The sequence below is a fragment of the Microcaecilia unicolor genome, chromosome 3, assembly GCF_901765095.1.
Source record: "Microcaecilia unicolor chromosome 3, aMicUni1.1, whole genome shotgun sequence".
Lineage (NCBI taxonomy): Eukaryota > Metazoa > Chordata > Amphibia > Gymnophiona > Siphonopidae > Microcaecilia > Microcaecilia unicolor.
In genome coordinates, this window is record NC_044033.1 from 307,094,005 (window position 1) to 307,120,449 (window position 26,445).

At 47.3% G+C, this 26,445-nt stretch overlaps 1 protein-coding gene across 2 annotated transcripts in view; it reads left to right on the top strand.

The window, feature by feature from the left end:
* The window catches only part of POU6F1 (POU class 6 homeobox 1), a 143,985-nt gene that overhangs the window by 78,561 nt on the left and 38,979 nt on the right, over nucleotides 1–26,445 (top strand). For both annotated transcript variants that reach the window (XM_030198283.1, XM_030198284.1), the window contains one exon: nucleotides 19,454–19,582. In XM_030198283.1, coding sequence (XP_030054143.1) covers nucleotides 19,454–19,582 — 129 coding nt within the window. The remainder of the gene's footprint in view (nucleotides 1–19,453; nucleotides 19,583–26,445) is intronic.

Here is a 26,445-nt window from a genome sequence, read left to right on the forward strand (position 1 = left end):
CTCACTGGTAATCGAGCGAGCACACCGAATAGGAAGAAGAGTGGAAACCAATAACAGGCCAAGAGTGGTGGTGGCGAAAATCCTTAATTATAAACATAAAATCGAAATACTACAAGGGTTTAAATTAAGGAGAGATTCACTCAAATATGATGGGCGCAATATCTTGATCTTCCAAGATTACACAACGTTGGTGCAAGAGCAGCGCAAGAAATTTCATCCATTATGCTCGCAGTTGGTCGAGAAAAAGATAAAATTCGCGTTACAATATCCCGCTAAGTTGCGGTTGTGCATTCAGGGCAAATGGCGAACTTTTGATAAGGAGGAGGAAGCACGGGCGGCTCTGAAGGAACAACAGTTGTTGGACAGTACATAGGAAAAGAATATAACTGTGTAAAAAGACATAATTGACTGTGAGTAATATATTGTAGAATACGGAGAGGAACATGTTGTATAAGTACGGGGGAGGGGGTCTCATAGCACTGACACGTGGTTTGTACATTTTCGTGGGCATTGTGACCTGGGGAAATGTCTTGGGGTAACAAGGTAGGATGGGATATGGGAGAACAGGGGGGAGGGAGGGGTTGGGTATGGGGGGGGGGGGGGAAAGTAAAATATATTCCAATATGGCTTACTTGCAATAAAGATTTCGATGGCTCAGTATTTCCACGAAGGCAAGAGGGGGAGGTGCAGCGATTCAGGTATGGGTCACATGAGACAATAGATAAAAGACAGAAACGGCACTATATGTTAGGGCAACATAGGCAGTCGAGATTATGCCTGCTCGAATAATAACATGGAACGTGGGAGGGATTTCCTCTCCAATTAAAAGGGCAAAAATACTTTCGGCCCTACGGAGACATAAGGCTGATATTGCCTGTTTACAAGAAACCCGCCTGTCGGTGGCAGAACACAACAAACTAAAGAAAACTTGGGTGGGTGAGGTGTTTGCCAGCTCCCCCCAGGGCCGCAAAGGTGGAGTAGCAGTTTTATTCAGAAAAGGTTTGGCGTATAGGGCCTCGTTGGTAGCCACGGACCAGGCAGGGAGACACTTGATGTTAAGGGTGTGGTTGCAAGGGATGGAAGTAAATTTACTGGTAATTTATGGACCAAATAAGCCCGACCCTGAATTTTATCAAACAATATTGAAGTTATGCCATATGAATGGGACCCGGCCACTACTGGTAATGGGGGATTTAAATTTGGTAATGGACCCAGACCAGGACTGCACAAATCCAGGCTCCTCACACTATCAAGGACGTAGAGGAGAGACACTACCTTACCTGGCACGCACTCTAGATTTAGTGGATACATGGAGGGCCTTACACCCAACAGAAACAGATTTCACACATAGATCCCGGGCTCACGGGACCCAAGCTAGATTAGACTACATATTACTAACACGCAGAGAGTTTTACAGAGTACAGAGGGTAACTATAGGACCGGAAGAGATATCTGATCACGCCCCAGTATGGCTAGATTTGGAAACTAATATAGGGGAGGTAAGCGGGAAAAGATGGAGGTTCCCGGCCTATCTGGGGGCTGATCCACAATTTCAAAAATATATTGATAGAAAGTGGGAGGAATTTGAAGCAGATAATGCGCAACATAAGGATCAGATGTCCTTGTATTGGTCGACCTTTAAGGCCGTCCTACGTGGAGCCATTATAGCGTATGTCGCCCTTAAAAAGAAGAAAGCGGCAGCAAGCGTGCTTTTATTAGAAACACAACTGAGACGAGCAAAGAAAGCTTATGCGGAGAACCCAACCCCAACGAAGCTAGAGACGTTGAAGGCCACACAGGTGTCCCTTAACACATTGTTGCATGAAAAAGAAACACACTCTCACCTGTACAAGAGATATAGGTTAGAGAGATACGGTAACCGATCAGGTCGCATGTTGGCCAGGGCTATAAAGACCTGGAATGGCCCACGAACAATTGACGCGCTTAGGAACCGACAGGGACAACTAACTAACGACCCAACAAAAATTGCTTCAATTCTGGCTTCACACTTTGCCACTTTATATAAAAAAGAACAGTTAGGAAGCCCGCAGAGGATTGGGACGTATTTGGCACAGTCGGGGCTTCCTGGGTTGACAGTCGAGGAACAACAAGCCCTAAATGCCCCTTTGACGGCAAAGGAATTGCAGGCAGTAATAAAAAAACTGAAGTTATACTCTGCGCCAGGGCCTGATGGATTTTCAGGTGAATTTTATAAAATGTTACCACAGAGGGCAAGGGGGGCATTGATAGACTATTTTGACGAGGTGATAGAGGGTGGCAAATTACCCCAATACGCTAATACATCAACAATTACTTTAATATTAAAACCAGGGAAACCAAAAGAATCAGCAGAGTCATACAGACCCATATCATTATTGAATGTAGACATTAAAATATTAGCAAAAATTCTAGCGGAACGCATGGCAGCCGTTCTTCCTAGGTTGGTGGGACCAGATCAAGTGGGATTCGTCAGGAATAGGTCATCGGTTTTAAACGTACGGAAGGCCCTGGTGGCGATGGCTAGATGCCAGGAGAGGAGAGACCCTGCGATGCTCCTGAGTCTGGACGCAGAAAAAGCCTTTGATAAAGTGAGCTGGGATTTCCTCTTCCAGACTCTGGAGCAAATGGGATTTGGGGAATGGTTTGGGAGGGCGGTGAAGGTCTTGTACAACCAACCCAGAGCGGCAGTAATGGTAAATGGGGCATTGAGTGAAGAATTCCCAATAGAACGTGGCACGAGACAGGGGTGCCCCCTGTCACCTCTACTGTTTGTGCTTACTTTGGAACTGTTGCTGAGGCAAATAAATGAAGCAGAAGCTATTAAGGGAGTATGTTTGGATAAGCGTCAAATAAAAGTATTAGCATACGCTGACGACCTTTTGGTGATAATAACAGACGTTAAACGTTCGCTCAATCCCCTATTGGAGGTATTAGCCAGGTACAGGAAGATGGCGGGGTTTACCCTAAATCTAGATAAGTCCTTGGCTCTGTCGGTCACTCCCAATTTGGCAGACGGAGAAGGACAGGAATTCCCCTTTAAGCGAGCGGGTGGAATACTCAAATACTTAGGGATATGGTTATCAGTGGATTTAAGTCAGGTTTACACAATTAACATACAAAGGCTATTGAAGGATACTGAACAGAACCTAAAGGGATGGGAATCACTGCCATTAAATCTATGGGGAAGAATAGCCCTGTTTAACATGTGCATTGTGCCTAAATGGTTGTATGTATTTCAATTGCTGCCCTTATTTTTGAGAAACAAAGAAGAGCGCAATCTGAATAAAATGTTAAGACAGTTCTTGTGGAGAGGGAAAAGAGCTCGCCTCTCACAGGATACTTTATGTACCCCAGTTGAATATGGTGGTCTGGGATTGATTAGTATTAAAAATATAACAATTGCCAGTGGGATGCGCCATATCAATGACTGGTTCCGCCAGACATCCTACTTCTCAAACACAGAGCTGGAACTCAGCCTGCTTCCCCAGACGCATTTCAGTAACTGTCTACACACGGGAGGGGGTGACATACCAGAGATACTGAAAGCCACGGGGATCTTGAGTTCTGCCAAGGCAAACTGGAAATGGATATGCCGGAAGCACCAGTTCTCGCCCAAAGTAACTCCCTACTTATCTATTGTGAACAACCCTGGCTTTGAGCCAGGATGCATCTACCCAGCCTTTAGTAGGTGGAAATCAAAAGGAATGACATACTTGTTGCAAGTCCTGACGTTGGAAGGCAAGCCTAAGTCATTTTCAGAACTGAAGACAGAGTTTTTAATTCCTTCAAGAGATTATTTTCACTATGTACAGTTACAACACTACATTAAGACATTGCCATGGACAGACTTGACGGAGGATGTACAAGAAGAGTTGTCTTCAGCATACTCTTTAAGGGCACAGGATAAAGTGCCTCTGACGTTCCATCACCGCCACATAAAAGATATGACCCCAGAGGTGAACTATAAGAGGATGGCAGAAATGTGGGGAAGAGATTTAACTATAGACATCACGGAAGACCTACTTAAAGACTACATTTTGTCCATTAAGAAACGCTCAAACTTTGCAGCTCACTGGGAGATTCAGTACAAAATAGCGATGCGGATGTACGTGGCACCTAGAAGGGCTTTTCATATGGGCATGTCCCCGTGGGGGGAATGTCCCAAATGCAGAGCAGAAGGAGCAACGTTGGGTCACATGTTGTGGTCATGCAAGGAAATACAAAAGTTCTGGAGAGTCATAACACTTCAGGTTTCTCAACTGTGGAAAGTGAAATGGCAATTGGACGCGAGACTGTTGTTTAATCACTTCAGAGCACCGTGGCACACAGTGAAAGGGCTGAAGGTATTCTTAAGAAAGACTGTCATAACAGCACAACAATGTATATTGGCCAAATGGATTACAAATAACTGTCCAACGCTACAGGATTGGAGATTGCGTATGATCGCCCTGATACAAATGGAGAAAATGACAATTAGAGACATTTCATCAAGAAGCGGGGAGAATTGGCAGCAATGCTGGTGTTTATTTATGAGTACATTAACCCCAGCGGCGAGAAGCCGAATTTTGAATAGATAAATAAAACGTTTGAGTCATATTGGATAGATCCAAGTTGGCCTGAGATGCCAGAGGAGGGAAGGAAGAAAGGGGGGGATTTAGAGGGAAGGGGTAGGGGTAGTTGGGGAAGATAAGGGGATAATAATGCAAAAAAGGAATTAGACTCTATTAGGAAGAAAAGTGTTAATCTGGATATTTCTGTACAAGGTTTTAAATGTAACAAAAGAATGGTTAATAACAATGTTACTGTATAATTCCATAATAAAAATGATTTAAATATATTAAACATGCTAAATTTTGATGTATCTTTTTAAACTTTCCCTTTAGTGTAGAATTATTTCAGCTACATTGTCCTTTACAGTCACAGTGCCCCTCCAGAATACACATCCTGTCTTACTTGTAGGGGGTCAGGTACAGTCCTTTCTTCAGCAGTGAGGGAAAAAAATCACAACCGATCATCAAAAGGGGCTACATTTTCACATGTGCTGTACTACTTTCTAACCTTCTAGAAATTTGAAGTAGTGCATGGGGGAGGCGCGTCATATTTGATATTACAGAAAATATGTCTTACAAAATTGTTTTACGTATGTATTTATTTATTAGGATTTATTTACAACCATTTTGAAGGAATTCACTGAAGGCGGTGTACAGCAAGATTAAGTCAAACAAGCAATAGACAATTACAGCAGTAAAAATATTCAAATAACAATACAAGGTATGGCATAGTATGCTACATTACAATGCCAACACAATATGCAATAAAACATTTTAATAGACAGCATAGGATATAAGTAAAGATGGAACATATTGATAGATAAGATAGAGTAACAGTGTGTAGCAGCGGCTAACAAAGTAAATGGAATATTAGGAAAGGAATGGAAAACAAAAATGAGAATGTTATAATGACTTTTTATAGCTCCATGGTGCGACCACACCTCAGATACTGTGTGCAATTCTGGTCACTGCATCTCAGAAAATATATAGCGGAATTAGAAAAGGTACAGTGAAGGGTGATGGAAATGATAAAGGGAATGGGATGACTTCCCTATGAGGAAAGGCTAAAGCAGCTAGGGGCTCTTCAGCTTGGAGAAGAGATGGCTGAGGTCTATAAAATACTGAGTGGATTGGAACAGGTAGACATGAATTTCTTGATTACTCTTTCCAAAAATAGTAGGACTAGGGGACACACAATGAAGCTACTAAGTAGTAAATTTAAAACAAACTGGAGAAAATATTTCTTCACTCAACATGTAGTTAAACTCTGGAATTTGTTGCTAGAGAATGTGGTAAAAGCAGTTAGCTTAGCAGGGTTTAAAAAAGGTTTGGATCGTTTCCTAAAAGAAAAGTCCATATGCCATTATTAAGATGGACTTGGGAAAATTCATTGCTTATTTCTAGGATAAGCAGCATAAAATCTGTGTTACTGTTTTGGGGTCTTGCCAGGTACTTGTGACCTGGATTGGCCACTGTTGGAAGCAGGATGTTGGGCTTGATGGACTTTCGGTGTGTCCCAGTATGGCAACGCTAAGGGGACTAACTGTACATGAGGTCAGAAGAGTACTTTAATATTATCTTAGCTAGGGTAGGAGTTGGATAAACATGTCGTGCTATAGTATGTGCAGCTGGTGTCACTCCTTGTATGTGTGTGACTAGCTAGTTAGTTACTTCTTCCATTAAAGGCCTGGGTGAAGAGTCAAGCTTTCACCTGCTAGGTGTTAGGGCTTTTATGAAGAATGTGAAAACTGGACTTTATTACTGAAGAAATTTGCAAGAGAAACTTGGTTTTGAGTCAAGAATAACTCCCAGATACTTGAATTGACTCACAGGCTGGACTGGTGCACTGAACAGAACAGGTATAAGTGAAGAAACAGGGGTGTGACCTGTGATCCTGCATGCTGTAGTCTTTTGTCGATTTAGAATTAGGCAATGCTCCTGTAAAACAGTAACCTAGTGGTTAGTGCAGTTGCCAGGGAACCAGGTTCAATTCAACTGCAGCTCCTTGTGACTCTGGGCAAGTCGCTTAGGGGTCCTGTTACTAAGATGCACTAACGATTAGCACATGCAGATGATAAGATGCCCATTATATTGCTATGGGCATCTTATCATTTAGCACACACTAATCATTAGTAAAAGGACTTCTTAATCCTCCATTGCCTCAGGTGCAAAATAAGTACCAGTGTTTAATAAGTAAACCGCTTTGATTGTAACTATAGAAAGGCGATATATCAAATCCCATCTCTCCTAACCGTTTTGCCACATTATCTATATGAACACTCCCTTGCATTTATGCGCTATGCCACTTACACATGCCCTTACAGAATAGCACTTAGTTGTTTTGCTGCACTTACACATAAAAGTGTACATGTAACCGCAAATGTGCTAGTATTCTGTACATTTACGTGCTTGAGTGGCATGTAAATGCAAGTGCTCAGTTATTGAATTGCTCTTTTGGTGTCCTCCAAAGATCACACTTTACTGCCTTTACCATTTCTATCAATAGTTCTACAAATATCCTTCATTAGAGTGCATCTCAGCACACTTTCACCCTATCATGTCCCCTTTGACAGTCTTCTAGCTTCACAATTTACAGTTCCACTGTGAAAGAGCTTCTTCATGTCAAGCCATCAATTTGGGCACCTCCTGAGCCATGGGACCAGTGTCATCTTTACATCTGTTTTGAAGCCACTTTTTTAGCCAATGGAATCCGCTTCACTCAAGCATGTTACCTTGGAAAGTCCTTTTACTAGTTATGATTACTTTGGCTAGAGGAATAAGTGGACTTCTAGACCTGGTCACCTATGAATCATATAATCAATTTCATCACAACAAAATATTCATCCTAAGTTTTTTCCAAAGATGGTCACACGTTTCCAAGTCAGTGAAGAAATAGCGCTTCCTACTTTTTGTCTAAATCACATAAGAATCCACATGAGAAGTCCCTTCATACTCTGGACTATAAAAGGGCTCTTGGTTACTACTTTGAAAGAACTGGCACTGAGGGGGGATCCAGAATGGTGTCTTGTTAGAGATGCTGTGCAGACCTCTTTGAGATTTTCAATTGCCTCTCAATATTTTACCTCCTTGGTCAGTTTGAGGAAGCAGAAGACCAAAGTATGAGTTTATCTTGCTAAGTCTTCATCTACCACTATCTGTGGTCCAGTAGACTTACATGTGGTCCTTAGCAGTGTTTTTTCTAGTGAAAAAGGTGCCGGTACTCAAATGCCAGGTCACCCTTCAGGGGTGGGGTGATCACTGAGGGTCCCATCCCACAATAGCCAGACTCTCTGCAACCTGTCACAGAATCTATGACAAGGCAGAATTGGTGTGTAGAGCCTGAGCTCTTTCATTAAAACTTGGGGACCATGGGTCAATTTTAGCAGACAATGGAAAAGGTGCCGGTACTCAGTACCACCAAGTATCCCCTCAAAAAAAAGCCCTGGTCCTTAGTAAGATAGCAAATACCCAGGAATGCTTGGATATGCTTTTAGCTAGGTGGGGAGTAGGAGGTGGAGCGATGCCCTTTCCCTTGGATCTTGACACTTCTATGAGCCCCGAGCATTCCTCCTGGCTGACCATCGGATGGAGTTCGCAGTGACCCCAAGGTAACTAGTGGATGATGTCATTCTGGTCACAATCTCAGAGGACAAGAAGCTACAGATGGTGGCATGCTCTGTGCCAGTGATCAGTTGAGAATGGTGCAACATTGCAGGAGAGAAATAAGGCAAATGATGAGTTAAGATCCAGCCAGATAACAAGAAAGGACTTTGATTACTTGACAAGCATCTGATTTAAATAAACAGGAGGGTGTTGCTGGTTTGAAATTGCCTTCTTTAGACTACCTTAAAGAATCCTTTTTGAGACCCAGGTTATTATTATGGAAGTTATTTGGGAAATCTGGGCTCTTTTGTTGGGCCAACTAAGGCAGCTATCTAATCAGGTACAGGAAACTTCAGATAATACTAAATCCCAGGAGCTAGTTATTAAAAATTACCAACAGCAGATATCTCAGATTGACTGAAGTTGGAAAATTTGTAGGACTGTATTTCTGTATTGGTGAAGGGGAATTTATTCCTGCAAAATAAAGTGGCAGCATTGTAAAATGTAATTAAATGCAGAAATATTTGATACATTTTCAAAAATTTAGATTTTCTTCTCCAATTTGAAACTTTTAAAGAAATATTTAGTTGATATTTTTAATAAAATTCCAGAGAGAGCTGGTTTTTGAAGCATATTATTTATCTGCTTTTCAAGAAGAACTTGTGGATACTGACAGACAAACCTTTACACCTCATGCTGAAGCTGAGAATCTTAATATCTCAGAAATATTTGAATCATCAGATGAGGAAGTTCCCTTGCCTACTCGGTGATTGTCTTCTTAGTATTGGGGTCTGACTGTAATTTTTCACTTAAACATTTCTTCCCTTATAGAGATGGTTTGTTTTATAATAGGAAAATACATATGTTTCCTGATGCCACCAAAGCTTCCCAAGCTAGATAGAAGAAATATTTACTGTTGAGACCTGCAGGCTCATTTTCGAACGAGATGGACGTCCAAAAAGTGACATAAATCGGCACTTGGACATCCATCTCACAGAAACGTCCAAATCGGTATAATCAAAACTGCATTTTGGACGTCTTTCTCGGAAGGACATCCAAATCTCAAGGGGGCGTATCGGAGGCGTGTTCAAGGCGGGACTTGGGCGTTCCTAAGACTTGGACGTCTTTGAGCCATAATGGAACAAAGCAAAAACGTCCAGCACTAAAACTGGACCTGTTTTTGTTATGAATAAGGCACAAAAAGGTGCCCCAGATGACCACTGGAGGGAATAAGGGATGACCTCCCCTTACTCCCCCAGTGGTCACTAACCCCCTCCTACCCCCAAAAGGTGTGGTGAAGAACATTACTTGCCAGCCTCTATGCCAACCTCAGATGTCATATTCAGGTCCATGACAGCAGTATGTAGGTCCCTGGAGTAGTTTAGTGCACTTCAGATAGGTGGACCCAGGCCCATCCCCCCACTACCTGTTACGCTTGTGCAGGAAACTGTGAGCCCTCCAAAACCCACCAGAAACCCACTGTACCCACATATAGGTGCCCCCTTCACCCGTAAGGGCTATGGTAGTGGTGTACAGTTGGGGGTAGTGGGTTTTGGGGGGTTCAGCACACAAGGTAAGGGAGCTGTGTACCTGGGAGCATTTTATGAAGTTCAATGCAGTTCCCCCTAGGGTGCCTGATTGCTGTCCTGGAATGTCAGGGAGACCAGTCTACTAAAAATGCTGGCTCCTCCCATGTACAAATGGCTTGACTTTGGACGTTTTAGACTTGGACGTCTTCGTTTCGAAAATGGCTGAAAATCAAAGACGTCCAAATCGCAAAACATCCAAATTCAAGGACGTCCATGGTATTTTCGAACACAAAAGATGGACGTCCATCTTTTTTGAAATGACCTTCTCCCCGCTTTGGAATTTGGACGTCTTTGTAAAACATCCAAATTCTGACAGACGTTTCTTTCGAAAATACCCCTCCTGGTGTGTTATGCTGATTACTTTTTTGCGGCTGAATTTTGCTTGCAAGTGTGTTATCAATCTGGTAAAGCATCCATGTTTAGCATCCATTTTTGTTTAGCATTTATTTATTGGGATTTATTAACCATCTTTATGACGAGATTCACTCAAGGTAGTATACAGCTTTTAAAATCTCTATTACATTTCCATAGGCTAGCAGTTAAGGAGCCATTCTAAAACTTATCATAGCATCAGAGTAGAGCAGAGCTGATATTCACAGGAAGCCTCAGTTTAGAGTTTAATTGCCTCCTATTCACCCCTGTCCTGATCTCTGATTTATAGGCCCTAGAACCAATTAGAAGGCTAGAAATGTAATTAGGGCATCTCTTACAGCTAGTAATTACCTCTTAGAAATAGGTCTATGGAGGGGAACCTACAGATAACAATACAACTAATAAAAATAATTGTTTAAAAACCATAAATATTAGCATAGCCTAGAATATAACTAACAATTGTAAAGGACTTCATTTTACAAATTCCTACTCTATTAACAACTTTAATTAAGAAATTATCAATAATAAGATGCAGACGGTAGTCCAACACGAGATGGGGGCTATCCAGTCTTTTTCACTGAGCGTCACATGTTTGATTATCTCCCAGTTAGAGAGTGATCATATGTATGTACTCAGTACAGGATGGAAAACTTGTTATGACTGGAGATGTGTGAGCCCTTGTGCCCCGACTGAGCACGGCGAAGATGGAGAGATGCCGTACTCAGTCAGGCAGCCAGACAACCCCTAGCTTCACCTGGGAAGCGACCACCGTTCACCAAGAGTTGAGCCCTCAGCTGCAGGTGGCCACCAGGACTTCTGGAACCGGCAGGGTTGCACAGCCGCTGACCAGGATGGCAGGAATACAGACACAGTCCAGCACCAGAACTCCGAATAGGCAAGAATAGTCAAAAATCAGTCCAGGGTCAAGGCAGGCAGCAAACAAGCGAAATCCAAGAACTAGCCAAGGTCCGGTACACAGGAAATCAGGAACAGGAGCTAGCCGGCGAACAGCACTCCGACAGCAACTCCTCAGAACAATTGAGGCCGAAGCAAAGGAGATCCTCCCACGACCAGATATGGAGTTCCTTCCTGTTCTCGTTAGACAAGGTGGCTGCCCCCTCCTGAGCTAGCCAAGATGGCTGCTGCTCTTGCTCCAAGCAGGATGATGGCTGCCGGGTTAGGAAACAGAAACCGACCCATCCTGGAGAAGTGTAGCAGAGCGTAATAGTACCCCCTCTGGAAAGATCTCCCCCTCACCGGTTTGGTCTGGGCTTAGCAGGATGATGAGCGTGGAACTCCCGGATCAGATCTGGAGCATGCACATTGGCCGCCAGCTCCCAGGAGTTATCCTCCGGTCCAAAATGCTTCCAGGCGAGGATATAGTACAGCTTCCTTCCATGACGCTTGGAATCCAGGATGCGATCCACCTCATACTCTGGATCTGGATCACTCTCAGGCACGTCCACCTTCTTGGGTTCAGGATGCCACTTGGACCTGCGGAAAGGTTTCAGGAGGGACACATGAAAGGCTTTGTGCACCCGGAGTTGGCTGGGTAGGTGCAACCGGTAAGTCACTGCTCCTATCCTGGATCGTACAGTAAAAGGTCCAATGAACCGGGGAGCAAACTTCAGAGATGGGAGCCGCAGTTTCAGGTATCGGGTACTCAACCATACTTTTTCTCCCGGCAGGAATGTGGGAGCCGCTTGTCTTCTACGGTCATAGGTCTCCTTGGCCTTGACCGCTGCCCGTCGTAGCTGATCCTGGACCTTCTTCCAAGCTTCCTGAAAGGAACGGACTGTGGACTGCACCTGAGGTGGAACTTCTGCGGGGGAAATTGGCGGAGGTAGACGCGGGTGGCGTCCATAGATGGTGCTGAAAGGTGTCGTCCGGGAGGCCGAATGCAGACTGTTATTATAGGCAAATTCAGCCCAGGGTAGCAGAGTAGACCAGTCATCCTGGCGCTGGTTAGAGTATGCCCGGAGGAACGCCTTCACAGTCTGGTTGACCCGCTCCACCATACCATTGGTCTGGGGGTGATATGCAGACGAGAATAAAGTGGTAACCCCAAAAGCTGAACACAAAGCTTTCCAGAAGCGCGAGGTAAACTGTGAGCCTCGGTCACTAATGATCCTCTGTGGCAGTCCATGGAGCCGGAAGATGTGTGTGATGAAGTTTGCGGCAAGGGTAGCGGCAGTGGGAAAGCCTTCATAGGAATGAAGTGGGCCATGTTGGAGAACCGGTCGATCACTACCCAGATGACCGTATTGCCCTGCGAGGGTGGCAGGTCGGTGATGAAATCCATGGACAGGTCCTCCCATGGCTGCTGTGGTATCGGCATGGGCTGCATCAGCCCCCACTGCTTCTGATGTGAAGACTTAGTTCGGGCGCACACCGGACAGGTAGACACGTATTGGAGAACATCCTGCACCATACGGGGCCACCAATACGATCGGGAGATCAGATGTAAGGTCTTGTGGAAACCAAAGTGTCCGGCAAATTCGGACGCGTGCCCCCCAGCGCAGCACCTTCCTACGGAGACCCACCGGAACGGCCTTCTGGCAAGCGGCACTGGCCCCGGACATGGAGGGAATACATGCCGGATTCAGCATTGGGCAGGGCTCCTCCTGGTCCTCTGGAGCCTTGAAGCTGCGAGACAGGGCATCCGCCTGGACATTCTTCTCGCCCGGCCTGAAGATCAGACGGAAGTTAAACCGGGCGAAAAACAAAGACCACCGGGCCTGGCGAGGGTTCAGTCTGGTGGCGTTCTGCAAGTACAAGAGGTTCTTGTGATCCGTTATTACCGTGACTGGGTGTGCTGCTCCCTCCAACAAGTAATGCCACTCCTCAAAAGCCAACTTAAGCGCCAGGAGCTCCCGGTCCCCTACCGTGTAGTTACGCTCCGCTGGGATGAACTTGCGGGAGAAAAAGAAGCAGGGATGTTTCTTCCCGGATGCGGATGTCTGGGAGAGTACAGCCCCCGTTCCCAGGGAGGAGGCGTCCACCTCTACCAGGAACGGCTTGGTTGGGTCCGGACTGCGGAGTACCGGGGCAGAGAGGAAGGCGTCCTTCAAGGTGGTGAAAGCAGCGAGAGCCTCCGGCATCCAGTTCTTCACATCAGCCCCCTTCCTAGTGAGGGCCGTCAGAGGAGCCGTGATCAGGGAGTAGTCCCGGATAAACTGCCGGTAGTAATTGGCAAACCCCAGGAATCTCTGTAAAGCTCGAAGACCCTGGGGTACCGGCCAGTTGCGGATCGCCTTCAGCTTATCTGGGTCCATCTGCAGCCCGGTGGATGAGACAATGTATCCCAGGAAAGGAAATCTCTGCTGGTGAAAAGAGCACTTTTCCAACTTGGCGTATAGCGGTGCTCCCTGAGTCGTTGTAACACTGTGCGGATGTGTGTGATGTGCTGCGGCAATGAGGGTGAAAAAATCAAGATACCGTCAAGGTACACTATGACGGAGAAGTATAGCAGATCCTGGAAGATGTAGTTCACAAAATTCTGAAACACCGCAGGGGCATTACAGAGACCGAATGGCATCACTAGGTATTCAAAATGCCCCTCGTGGGTGTTAAACGCCGTCTTCCACTCGTCACCCTCCCTGATCCGCACCAGGTTATAGGCCCCTCGCAAGTCCAACTTTGTGAAAATCTTGGCCCCTTGTAACCGGTCAAACAGCTCTGGGATGAGTGGGAGCGGGTACCGGTTCTTAATGGTGATCTTGTTTAGGCCCCGGTAATCGATGCAGGGCCGAAGAGACCCCTCCTTCTTGGACACGAAGAAGAAGCCGGCCCCTGCTGGCGAGGTAGAGGGCCGAATGAACCCCTTTAGTAGGTTCTCATGGACGTAAACTCGCATGGCCTAAGATTCCTCCCGGGACAAGGTGTACAGGCGTCCCCTGGGCGGATTGGTTCCTGGAGGCAGGTCAATTGCATAATCAAAAGTCCGATGGGGAGGAAGCGTGTCTGCAGCCTGTGCGCTGAATACATCCAGGAAATCCTGGTATTCTTCTGGCAGCCCAGGCGATCTCCCCTGCGGAGTCTGGAGCTGGGCGGAGCAGACAGGAACGGGCAGCTTGACCTGCTGAAGACAGTGCTGGAAGCAACGGGAACCCCATTGTCTGATCTCCCCGGTGGACCAATCAATAACCGGGGCGTGGAGGCGAAGCCAGAGTAGACCGAGGATCACCAGGTGAATAGCTCGGGAGAGCACGAGAAACTGGATCTCCTCCTGATGAAGTGCCCCCACCTGCATACCCAGGGGTGAGGTAATTCGGGTGATCGTCTGGGGAAGACTGTCCCCCTGGAAGGAGGTAACCCTGAGAGCTGGTTGACAGGGAACCGAAGAGCCCCCCCAACTGGGACAGGAACTCGGCGTCTATGAAGTTTCCCCCTGCCCCGGAATCCAGCAAGGCCATCGTCTGGCCCTGGAACCCCTCTCCACGGAGCAGTACAGGGACCAAGAGCAGATTGTCTGGAAGGGAAGATAACCGGCCCAGAGCCACCCCCTTCACAGGGCTCGGGCCGGAGTCTTTCCCGACTTCCCAGGCTTATTCGGGCAGGTGCCTGTGAAATGCCCGGCCTGCCCACAGTACAGGCATAGCTGATTCTGGAGACGACGGGCCCTCTCCTTCTTGGACAGGCGATGCCGGCCTATCACCATGGGTACCTCCTCGGTTCCTTCTGAACCCTCTTCAAGGACCCTAGACGTCTCCGGGTGGCGGGGAAGGTCTCTGGATTTCTGCGGTGCCGGCTGCGTGGCCCTCTCCTGGACTTGCTCCTGGAACCGGATATCGATTCTTGTGCAGAGTGCAATAAGGGCATCCAAAGTAGTGGGAATCTCTCTGCCAGCCAATTCATCTTTTATCTGGCCGTCCAGACCCTGCCAGAAAATGGCTGTTAAGGCCTCCTGGTTCCACCTGAGTTCCGCGGCCAGGGTACGGAACAGGACGGCATACGCCCCAACTGACCCCAAGCCCTGCTGGATCCGCAGCAGCTTCCCTGAGGCAGAAGAAGGTCGGCCAGGAATGTCGAATACCATCCGGAACTGCCGCAAGAACTCCTCCAGGTTTGCCAGAACCGGACTCCGCTGTTCCCACAGCGGGGACGCCCAAGCCAGCGCGGCACCGGAAAGCAGGGAGATGATGTAGGTCACCTTTATTTTGTCAGACGGGAAAGCCTCCGGTTGCAGCTCAAACAGGATCTGACACTGGTTCAGGAACCCCCGGCAAGCTGCGGGAGTACCGTTAAAACGAGGTGGCTCTGGAAGTCGCAGACGTGCCGCTGGAGTCCTGGTAGCTGACTGCAGACCTCCTGCAAGGCGCTGGACAGGCGGGTTAGTTGCTCCTGCTGCTGGTGGAGAACCTGAGCCAGGTGAGACAGCTCGGACCTGTCTGGCGAGCTCATGGCTTCGGCCTACTGTTATGACTGGAGATGTGTGAGCCCTTGTGCCCCGACTGAGCACGGCGAAGATGGAGAGATGCCGTACTCAGTCAGGCAGCCAGACAACCCCTAGCTTCACCTGGGAAGCGACCACCGTTCACCAAGAGTTGAGCCCTCAGCTGCAGGTGGCCACCAGGACTTCTGGAACCGGCAGGGTTGCACAGCCGCTGACCAGGATGGCAGGAATACAGACACAGTCCAGCACCAGAACTCCGAATAGGCAAGAATAGTCAAAAATCAGTCCAGGGTCAAGGCAGGCAGCAAACAAGCGAAATCCAAGAACTAGCCAAGGTCCGGTACACAGGAAATCAGGAACAGGAGCTAGCCGGCGAACAGCACTCCGACAGCAACTCCTCAGAACAATTGAGGCCGAAGCAAAGAAGGCCTGGAGGCAGTGCTTTAAATAGTGAAGCAATCAGAGCAAACCAAACTCAGGTGCATCCAACATGGCAGCCCCCATAGGAGATCCTCCCACGACCAGATATGGAGTTCCTTCCTGTTCTCGTTAGCCAAGATGGCTGTCCCCTCCTGAGCTAGCCAAGATGGCTGCTGCTCTTGCTCCAAGCCGGATGACGGCTGCCGGGTTAGGAAACAGAAACCGACCCATCCTGGAGAAGTGTAGCAGAGCGTAACAAAACCCTTACATTTATAGTTGTGTCCAAAATATATTTCTTCTTATGCACCTTACCAACTGGTTTTAAATATCCTATATAATAAAACGCACCTCCAACATTCTGAAGCTGACTGCATGGCTGAGGCATTCCTGGTCTCTGTATCCATCTCCTGAATTGACATTACGTACTTCTGGGTTTGTCACAAGCAGAAGTGACCAACCACACGAGGTTTCTCGGCTTCAGAATGTTGGAGGTACATTCTATTAAATAGGATTGGTCAATTCCTTGAAGCACAGCCAGAGCTCAGCGTCCTGCACAGTAACGCTCAGACACCAGAGAGAGAGGGGGGGGGGGGGGGGCTGACACCAGAGAGAGGGAGGGAGGGAGGGAGGGGGGCCTTACACCAGAGGGGGGGAGGTATCTCTGTCACACACACTCTCTCTCTCTCTCTCTCACAGTCAATGTCTTTCTCTCTCTCACTCTCACACACTGTCTCTCACACACTCTCTTGGTCTCATACACTCAGTCTCACAGAGAGTCTGTGTCTCACACACACTCTCTCGCACACACTGTATCTGTGTGAAACACACTCTCTCTCACACTGTGTCTCACATACGCACTTGCACACACTCGCATTCTCACACACACTCTCTCTCTCACAGACACACTCGCACCCAGACTCACTCTCTCTCTCACACACACACACACACACACTCGCACATTCACTCTCTCTCTCTCACACTCTCACATACACTCTCTCAAACATACACACTCCGAGGAAAACCTTGCTAGCGCCCGTTTCATTTGTGTCAGAAACGGGCCTTTTTTACTAGTAACGATATAAAAAGCACTCTCAGCCTGTCAAGGTGACATCATTATTTGGTATGCATAAAAAACTGACTCCGTCTTCAGAGCAGGCTGAGTCAGTCCTGGCTTTGCTTCATTGCATGTGACAGGGAGGTACATTCCTGCTTTTTCATTAAGGGGATTTAGAACTACAAGTCCTCAGATGCAATATAGGAAAAGCAGGAGGCCAGTATCCTAAAGTATACTAATGTTTTCAGAAGCACTATCAAAAGTTTCATTGCATGCATTAATAGCAGTTTTAGTATGTGCCTAATTGCAAGAGATGTAATGCAAAGACCAATGCTAATGAGCTAATAGATAGAAAACTATGCAAAGCAGCTCATTGCCCATTAGCACAGATAATGTACATTAAAATGTGCCTAAATTAGCTACATCTTGGGAACGTATGGCTTGTTTTTTTGGGGGTAATTTTCACATTAAAAATGTCTACCTTTAATGCCAGCAAATTAATGCTAAATTAATCTGCCTGTCATTTGCACTACCAGCCATTTTAGTGTAGTATATTAGCCTCCAGGACTGAAGCAGCCAGTTGATCTAAAGAATAAAAGGGTCCTTTTACTAGGCTGCATTAGGTGCTAACACAAAACTAAAGCAGCTAAAAATGGAGTACCACAGGAAATTATCAGGCATCCCGTGGCAACTTTAAAATGTGCATGCATTAACCATGCGCTAAAATTTTTTTTTTTATGAGGGGGCATGTCAGGCGGCAGAGGGTGGGTGTTCCTACACTAACCAATTAGCACATCTGTATTACTATGTGCTAACTGGTTAGCTTATGGATACCACTTGATGGATGGCAGCAAGTGCTCACGCTGTAATTTTTAAAAACTGCCATGTGCTAATGGCAACATTAGTGCATGAAGCCATTAAAAAGTCAACCTCCACCAATACTTTAAACAACAATGAAACCTGTGCAACAAGCATAACAGTTAAGTGGAAAAAGCCTCAATGAGCCCAGACTGGATTACAGCGATTTCAGCTATCCAGAAGTCTGTCAAACGGCTACAGTCTTATCATCGGCATAAAAAAACCTCTTAGTGAAATTTGCTTAATGCATCAGCAACATTTCTCAAAATGAAACATTCCAAAAAATTAAGAGCTGGACAGAACTTGGGAGTTTTTGAAGAGAGCTCATGAACTGTAGCAGAAGTTAAGTAAAAAAACTTTTGGAATGCTTTAAAATTTTTGAATGTTTAATTTTGAGAACTGTTGCTGATGCATTAACCAAATTTTACTAACAGTTTTTTTATGCCGAGATAAGATTGTAGCTGTTTGACAGACTTTTGGATAGCTCAAATCGCTGTAATCCACTCTGGGCTCATTGAGGCTTTTTCCTCAATGAGTCCAGTGTTATGCTTGTTGCATGAGTTTCATTTTTGTTTATGTATTGGTGGAGGTTGATTTTTTTAATGGCTTTATATTAAGTATTCCACTTCCTTTTGTTGATTGATAGCATTGGTGCATGGCCATTAATACAAAAATTATAAAATAGGACATTTGACAGCTGCAGTAAATGGCCTTAGCATACAGGAAAGACTACCCTATCAGAGGAATTCAGTGCTGTGGTATGGGAACTATGGATGTGTAGCCCAAAAATGTTCATTTTGTTTAGTTTTCCATGTTGTTTACAGAAATGTTTAGTTTGTTCATTTTTGTCAGTTTGGGGGCAGTGTCATAAATAGTGCGCATTATTTGCAAAAAGCTTTCCAATAGTTCACATTCTTTCCAGAAAGTGGGTACTATTTACAACACAGAGAAAAAAAAACAAAATTTGTTTTTTTTTTCTTGTTGTTTTAGGCTAAAAAGATTGTGCACATCCCTACTAAAAAGTAGGAGATCTGAGTTCCAATCCTTGCCTGGAACCAGTGGCTTTATCTCCCTCTGCCTCTGGTACCTGCTGAGACTGTAGGAGGACAGAATTTATTGCACAGTTTCCATGAAATGTAAAAATTAAAATAGAAAACCTGAAGCCAAATTTTGGTTCATTTCATCAAGGAGTGAACTCCCAGAAAATGTTCCTCCTCATCATTTATTGCATGTGTAACCCGTTCACACTAGCTAGTATAGGTTCATATCTTGCGTTGAAATTCCTTATGCATTAATTGGTAACTATGTTAAATATATATCTTGGTTCCATTTATGTATTTCCCATATGGGGGTCGAAAATGTATGATTTATTACCTTAAGTGAGACAAAGTTTTTTTTTTATTTGTCTCAAAATAATGATTTGGGTTTTGGTGTTTATTGTTTTTGTATACTTCTTGGATAAGTTGTATATATTTGAAATTATAATAAAGTATAAAAAAAAAAAAAAATTCCTTATGCATAATCTCCTCTTCTATTCAGCTACACAAACACCCTGAGAAATGCTTACCGATAAAATAATCAGTTGAATCTCTTTCTCTTTTGGTTTTGACAGATCAGTGCAGCATCCCTCGGTGGTCAGACCCAGCTTCTCAGTTCACTGGCTGCTACCCCAGTTATCACCAATGCTATTCCCGGGGTACAAAGTATAGCAAACCAGATCCTAACCAATGCCCAGGGACAGGCAAGTAAATGGAGCTAGATACCCTTACAGGGGCAACCATAAGCCTAGAAACATGTGGCCTTGATTCTATTGCACCGTCTCTGGTGGAAAAAATATAAATGAGGAGAAAATCCATGTGCTCAGAATATCTGCCACTTATAAAACCATGGCTACCAACCTCATCAACATACATGGAAAATACTTCTCTGTAGGCGATGCTGTTAGAACATTTTGATAAACTTATCAAGGTATTCCTACAGGGGAGTATTTTCTGTGTACAGTGAGGAGGTTGATTGCCACAGTTTAACAGGTGACAGATATTTTGAGCACATAGTTTTTCTCTCCTTTTATATTCTGGTCTTCAGTATTTATGTACATACATTCCTTGACCAAAAATTGATATTGTGTATAGTCATAGGCGTAGACTGGGGGGGCGAGGGGGGGCAATGCCCCCCCAAACGACGATGAGGCGCCGCCGCGCCATTAGTTTAAAAAAAAAAAAACACATGCACGCACGCGCTTCTCTCCATCCGCTTGGCTTTCCTGCTCTCTCTGTCTGCGTCCCGCCTTCCTCTGACGTCAGAGGAAGGCGGGACGCAGACAGAGAGGGCAGGGAAGCCAAGCGGAGTAGCGGACGGAGAGGAGCGTGTCCGTCTACCCCTCTCTCTTCCTCCCTCCCTCCCTCCCTCCCTCAGCCGCAGGCAGCAGTCTTTTCCAGCGTTCCTGGCAGCGGTAGCGTTGTACACGCTGCCTTTGGCTCTGCCCCGAAGCCTTCTCTTCAGGTTCCTGTTCCCGCATAGGTGGGAACAGGAACTTGAAGAGAAGGCTTCCGGGGCAGACCGAAGGCAGCGTGTACATCGCTACCGCTGCCAGGAACGCTGGAAAAGCTGAAGACTGTTGCCTGCGGCGGAGGGAGGGAGGAAGAGAGGGGGTAAACGGAGTCACCATCTTGGACCTCGCAGGGGGGGGGGGGGAGGGAGCAGAGGGAAGATGGATGGGACTGGGAGGGGTGGGAAGCAGAGGGAAGGAGCAGGAGATGAATGGGACTGGGAGGGGTGGGAAGCAGAGGGAAGGAGCAGGAGATGAATGGGACTGGGAGGGGTGGGAAGCAGAGGGAAGGAGCAAGAGATGGATGGGACTGGGAGGGGTGGGAAGCAGAGGGAAGGAGCAGGAGATGGATGGGACTGGGTGGGGTGGGAAGCAGAGGGAAGGAGAAAGAGATGGATGGGACTGCGAGGGGTGGGGAGCAGAAGGAAGGAGCAAGAGATAGATGGGACTGCGAGGGGTGGGGAGCAGAGGGAAGGAGCAAGAGATGGATGGGACTGCGAGGGGTGGGGAGCAGAGGGAAGGAGCAACAGATGGATGGGACTGCGAGGGCTGGGGAGCAGAAGGAAGGAGCAAGAGATGGATGGGACTGCGAGGGGTGGGGAGCAGAGGGAAGGAGCAAGAGATGGATGGGACTGCGAGGGGTGGGGAGCAGAGGGAAGCCTACTGGAAAGAAGACACTGAATAAAACAGAAGACACTGGGACCAAAGCGAATAGAAAAACTAAATGATCAGACAACAAAGGTAGATAAAAGTATTTTATTCATAATTTATTAATTGAAATGTGTCAGCTTTTTGAAATGTGCATCTGTGATATTTTGCCTGTAAATTAAATTTCTTCCTCCACATTAGCATATTCATTTGCCTATGTATATATGCAAATGATATGCTAATATGCTCCGCCCATTCTTTGCCCCCCCCAAATGAAACAGTCAAACTACGCCTATGTGTATAGTCCTGTTGTTTTTTGCATCTGGTGGAGGAAAGCGACTTGTTCACAAGCCCTCTTATCATTATTCTAACCCATCCATAGCACATCCTTATGCAGAAGCAAATTCTGCACTCTGAGGGCCAGATGCACTAAAAAATCGTTAAAGCCCTTCCCTTACCGATTCCCTTAGCGAATCGGTAAGGAACGGGCATGCATCAAGGAACAGGAATGCAAATGAGCTGCTCGTTGTAGCTCACTTGCATTCTCTATTCCATCGTTAAACAGTCGGCCGGTCGAGCATGCGCAGAGCAGCCAAGCGTTATGCTGGCTGCTCTGTGCATGCCAAGGACGTCCTGTATGGACGTCCTTCATTATATATAAAAAAAAAAGCTGTGCCTATGGACGTCCTTTATGGACGTCCTTCGCCCCCCCCCCCCCCCCCCCCCCCCGAGGTCGCTGCCGCTCCCCGCTCCCCCCTGCATTGAAATGACAGCTTCCCGCAGCCCTGGCCTCCCCGCTATCCTCCGCCCCCCCTGTGGCCCCGCCCCTGCTGCCCCCCTTGAGGTCGTCGCTGCCGCCACTCTCCCCTTCCACCTGCCCCCCTCTGTCTGCCACCGGGCCGGGCCCTCACAGCGCCTCTCACCTCCGTGTGAAAGCGCAGCAGCGGGCAACTGCTGATCGCGTCCCTTCGGACTTCCCTCCTTTCCTCCCTGGCCTGCCCTCGTCCTGACGTAAGTTACTTACGTAAGTTACTTACGTCAGATGAGGGCGGGCCAGGGAGGAAAGGAGGGAAGTCCGAAGGGAGGCGATCAGCTGTTGCCCGCTGCAGCGCCTTCAAACAGAGGTGAGAGGCGCAGGGAGGGCCCAGCCCGGTGGCAGACGGAGGAGGGTGGGTGGAGGGGGGAGCGGCGGTGGCAACGACCTCAAGGGGGCGGAGGAGGCGGGGCCACGGGGGTGCAGGGGATGGCGGGGAGGCCGGGGCTGCGGGAAGCTGTCATTTCAATGCAGGGGGGAGCAGTGGCGTCGGAAGGAAAAAAGAAAGCCAAGTGCTCGTCAGGGACGTCCTTGAAGGATGTCCATGTTAGGCACTTTAGAAGGACGTCCCTGACGAGTACTTGGGACACGCAGCTTGTTCTTTTTTTTTTTTTTTTTTTACATGTTAGGCGCTTTCCCACTGGTCTCCAAAGCGATTTAACAGCAGCCCCAGCCTAACAAGAGGTGCAGACCTCACGTTAGGTTTTCCACGGTAAGGGGAATCGGTAAACATTAGTGCATCTCATTATAATAGCCTTGCAATGGTAGTGCAGCTCATTATAATAGCCTTTGAATCATCTGCATTCCGTTTTCGTTAGCTGCTACCGTGATATGAAAATGGCCTTTAGTGCATGCCAGGGTTTACTGCTTGCTCATTAATGGCTCGTTAATGGCTCATTAATTGCTCGTTAAGTTTAGTGCATCTGGCCCTGAGAGTCTATCCTACACAGGCCTAACCTAGGCCAAGATGCACTAAAGTCGTCGTTAGAGCCTTTCCCTACCGAATTTCATAGTGAATCGGTAGGGAACGGCTATGCATGAAGGAAAGGGAATGCAAATGAGCTGCTTGTTGCAGCTCACTTGCATTCTCTAATCCCTCGTAAAACCATCGGATAATCGGCCGGTAGAGCATGCGCAGAGCAGCCAAGTGTTATGCTGGCTGCTCTGTGCATGCCAAGGACGTAAAAAAACCTCAAACACGTCCTTTATGGGCATCCTTGCCCCCCCCCCCCCGCCCGAGGTTGTCACCACCACTCCCCGCTCTCCCCTACCCCCTGCATTGAAATCAGAACTTTACGCAGCCCCGGGCCCCCTCCCTCCCTTCCTTCCTTCCTTCCTTCCTTGAAATGACAGCTTCCCGCCATCCTCCGCCCCGTCATGGCCCCGCCCCCGCCGCCTCCCCCTGAGGTTGTTGCTGCCGCTGCTCCCCCCCTCCACCCGCTCCTCTCCTTCTGCCACTGGGCCCTCACAGCGCCTTTCACCTCCGTGTGAAGGTGCTGCACCGGCAACAACAGCTGATCGCCTCTCTTCAGACTTCCCTCCTTTCCTTCTTGGCCCGCCCTCGTCTTACGTAAGTAACTTACGTAAGTTACTTACGTCAGACGAGGGCGGGCCAGGGAGGAAAGGAGGGAAGTCCGGAGAGGCGATCAGCTGTTGTTGCCGGTGCAGCGCCTTCACACGGCGGTGAGAGGCGCTGTGAGGGCCCGGTGGCAGATGGAGGGGGGCAGGTGGAGGGGGGAGCGGCAGCGCCGACCTCAGGGGGGCAGCAGGGGCGGGGCCACGGGGGCGGAGGATGACGGGGAAGCTGTCATTTCAAGGGAAGGAGGGAGGGGAGGCCGGGGCTGCGGAAAGCTCTGATTTCAATGCAGGGGGGAGGGGGGAGCAACGTACCATGGTAGGTGCAGCGGATGCCTGCAGCATCGGAGCCTGTGATTTTTCTTATAATACACTACAGTGAAGAACGTCCATAAAGGACGCTCCTGACGAGCACTTGGTCGTTTTTGCCCCCTCCCAATTTTTTTTTTTTTACATTTTATGTTTTCCAAGCCCACGCAGCCCCAACGAGAGGTACAGACCTCTCGTTAGATTTCCCAGAGTTTTCCAGCATTAGGGCAAGCAGAAAAGCTTAGTGCATCTCATTTCAATAGGGTTTCTACACAATTTGCTCATCTGCATTCCGTTTGTGTTAGCTGCTACCATCCTCGGAAAAAAGTATTTAGTGCATGCCAGGGTTTACTACTTGCTCGTTAATGGCTCATTATTGGCTCGTAAAGTTTAGTGAATCTGGCCCCTAAAGAGCAAATTTAAAAAAACAACAACAGTAGTGATCACCTTGATGAGGTGCAAAATTCCTCTTTTCCTCCATGAAAGAACAAATACAGAGGTTCTTAAGGAAGACAGCCTTGGATAGGTCTGATTTTCAATATATGTATCAGATGTTTTTGTATGAACAAGGCTAGTCTGCACAGCTTGGTTACTTTGAACCAGATCCGTTTTTAGCCCTTGAAGACTGGTGTTGAAGACCCCTCAACTAGTAACCAAGGCTCGGATGATCAATTCCCCACACTGTTCCGAAACAGTGCCCTAAAAATAGCGCCAGAATAGTGCGGGGAATTATTTCCCCACTGATCAATGCTAATAGCATGGAAATTTAGGCACATTATTAGCGTTGATCATCAGGGGAAAGTGTGGGAGGATTGTGCCGGTCAAAAGCCAGACCAGTCAAACATAGGGCCTGGAGGTTCATGGGACTCTCGGACCCCACCAAAGGCAAGGCCCTGATACCCTAGTGCCCACCCAAGCCCCCTCCCCCTCCCCCCCCCCCCCCGACATGAGGGCTGGAGGTCCGGTGGACCTGTAGGCCCCCTAACCCCTCGACACAAAAAGTAATTCCTTGGTGGCTCAGTAGGCTAAATACCCCCACCCACCCTGGTGGTCTAGCGGCCCCTCACCCCCCTGTATGTTGTAGTAAGTGGTGACAAGGAGAGAGTAGCACTCCCTCCTCCTCCCAGCGCCGCCTCCAAAACGGCAGTGCCCTGCACTGCCCAGTGCATCCTGGGATGCGCTGGACGGGGCTTACCTGCCATATAAGATACCATATTTTCTCCCTTATCTGGTAGAGAAGCCCCGCCCAGCACATCCCAGGATGCACTGGGCAGAGCAGGACGCCACCATTTTGGAAGCAGTGCTGAAAAGGATCTGGGGGGGGGGGTGAGGGGCTACTAGACCACCAGGTGGGTGGGTGGTGGTGGTATGTAGCCCATTGGGCCATCAAGGAATTACTTTTTGTGTTGAGGGGTTAGGGGGCCTAGAGGTCCACTGGATCTCCAGCCCCCATGTCGTCTTGGGGAGCTTGAGGGGGCACTAGGCCACCAGGGCCTCAGCCATTGGGGGGTCCGGGAGTCCACTGGACTCCCAGGACTGATGGTGGCTGCCTCACATGAATCGTGGGGGGAAAGAAAGAGCCTTAACCCTAACACCAGCTCTGAGCTGGCGTAGGGTTGAGGCGCTATTCTGCCCATAAGATCAGGACACAGTGCTCTGATCATACAGGCATAAAACCGGGGAGCTACATTTAAATATATTTTAAATGAGCTCTGCGGTATTCCCTGTGGGCTAGTGCCAGACACCCTCTGATCATGGGCGCTGGGTAAATGTGGGTGCTAGTCTGGCACTAGTGGCCTCTAGCACCCAAATTTACTTTTGATCATCAGGCTGCAAAGGCAGGAAATTCTAGTTTGAACCTATGTCTTCACAAGATACTAATCAAGTCCTGGGTTTTCCAACTCTCTGTCACAGTGTATTAAGCATCCCATGTCCTGAGAACTACATGCTCACTCTTCTGGGTTATTTGGACCTGCTTGTCATGCTTTTAAAAATCACTCACTGTCTGTTGGCAGCAAAATAGATGTTTCTTGCAGTCTTATGGGAGAAATCTGATCCCTTGTTGAGGTCCCAGTGGGCAGCAGACATTTGGGACATAGGGGACAGTTTTCAAAACTGTGTGGGCAGGCGCACAGTCCCCGGGTACCTTTAACTGCAGATTTTGCACCAGTTCTCAAAAGTGAAATTATGTGTGCTCTTTACCTTTGAAAATTCCTTTTTCCTCTTTGAAAATGTTGTGGAACAAGGCATATACTTTTGCTTGCATAAAGGGCAGGCAGTTTTCAGGCAGCTCATTTATCCTGTAAATAACCATTTACATAGGTAAGAGGTGTTTTTTTTTAAATTTCTCTTATAGAGAGCAGTTTTCAAAGCAATTTCTACATATTATAAAGGAATTTACCCTGTAAATCAACTCTCTGAAAACTGCCATCCCTCTATGTGGGTAAAAGCCACATTCAGAAGAGAGCTTGTTTATTAGGTCAGGGAAGGGAAAGCAGGCTTGTAGGTGATATTTTAAAATCTGTATACCTACTTTTCATGCAGATTTCTACCACAGAAAAGGCAGGTATAAGTGATTGCCCTTACTTTGTAACCACAACAGTTCTAAGAGAGAAAGTACTAGTGTACTTTCGCTTTGAGAGCTTATGCAAGGCCCAGAGGTAAAGAGTGTCCGCCATCTGTATTCCACCTAAGAAATTTTTGAAAACAG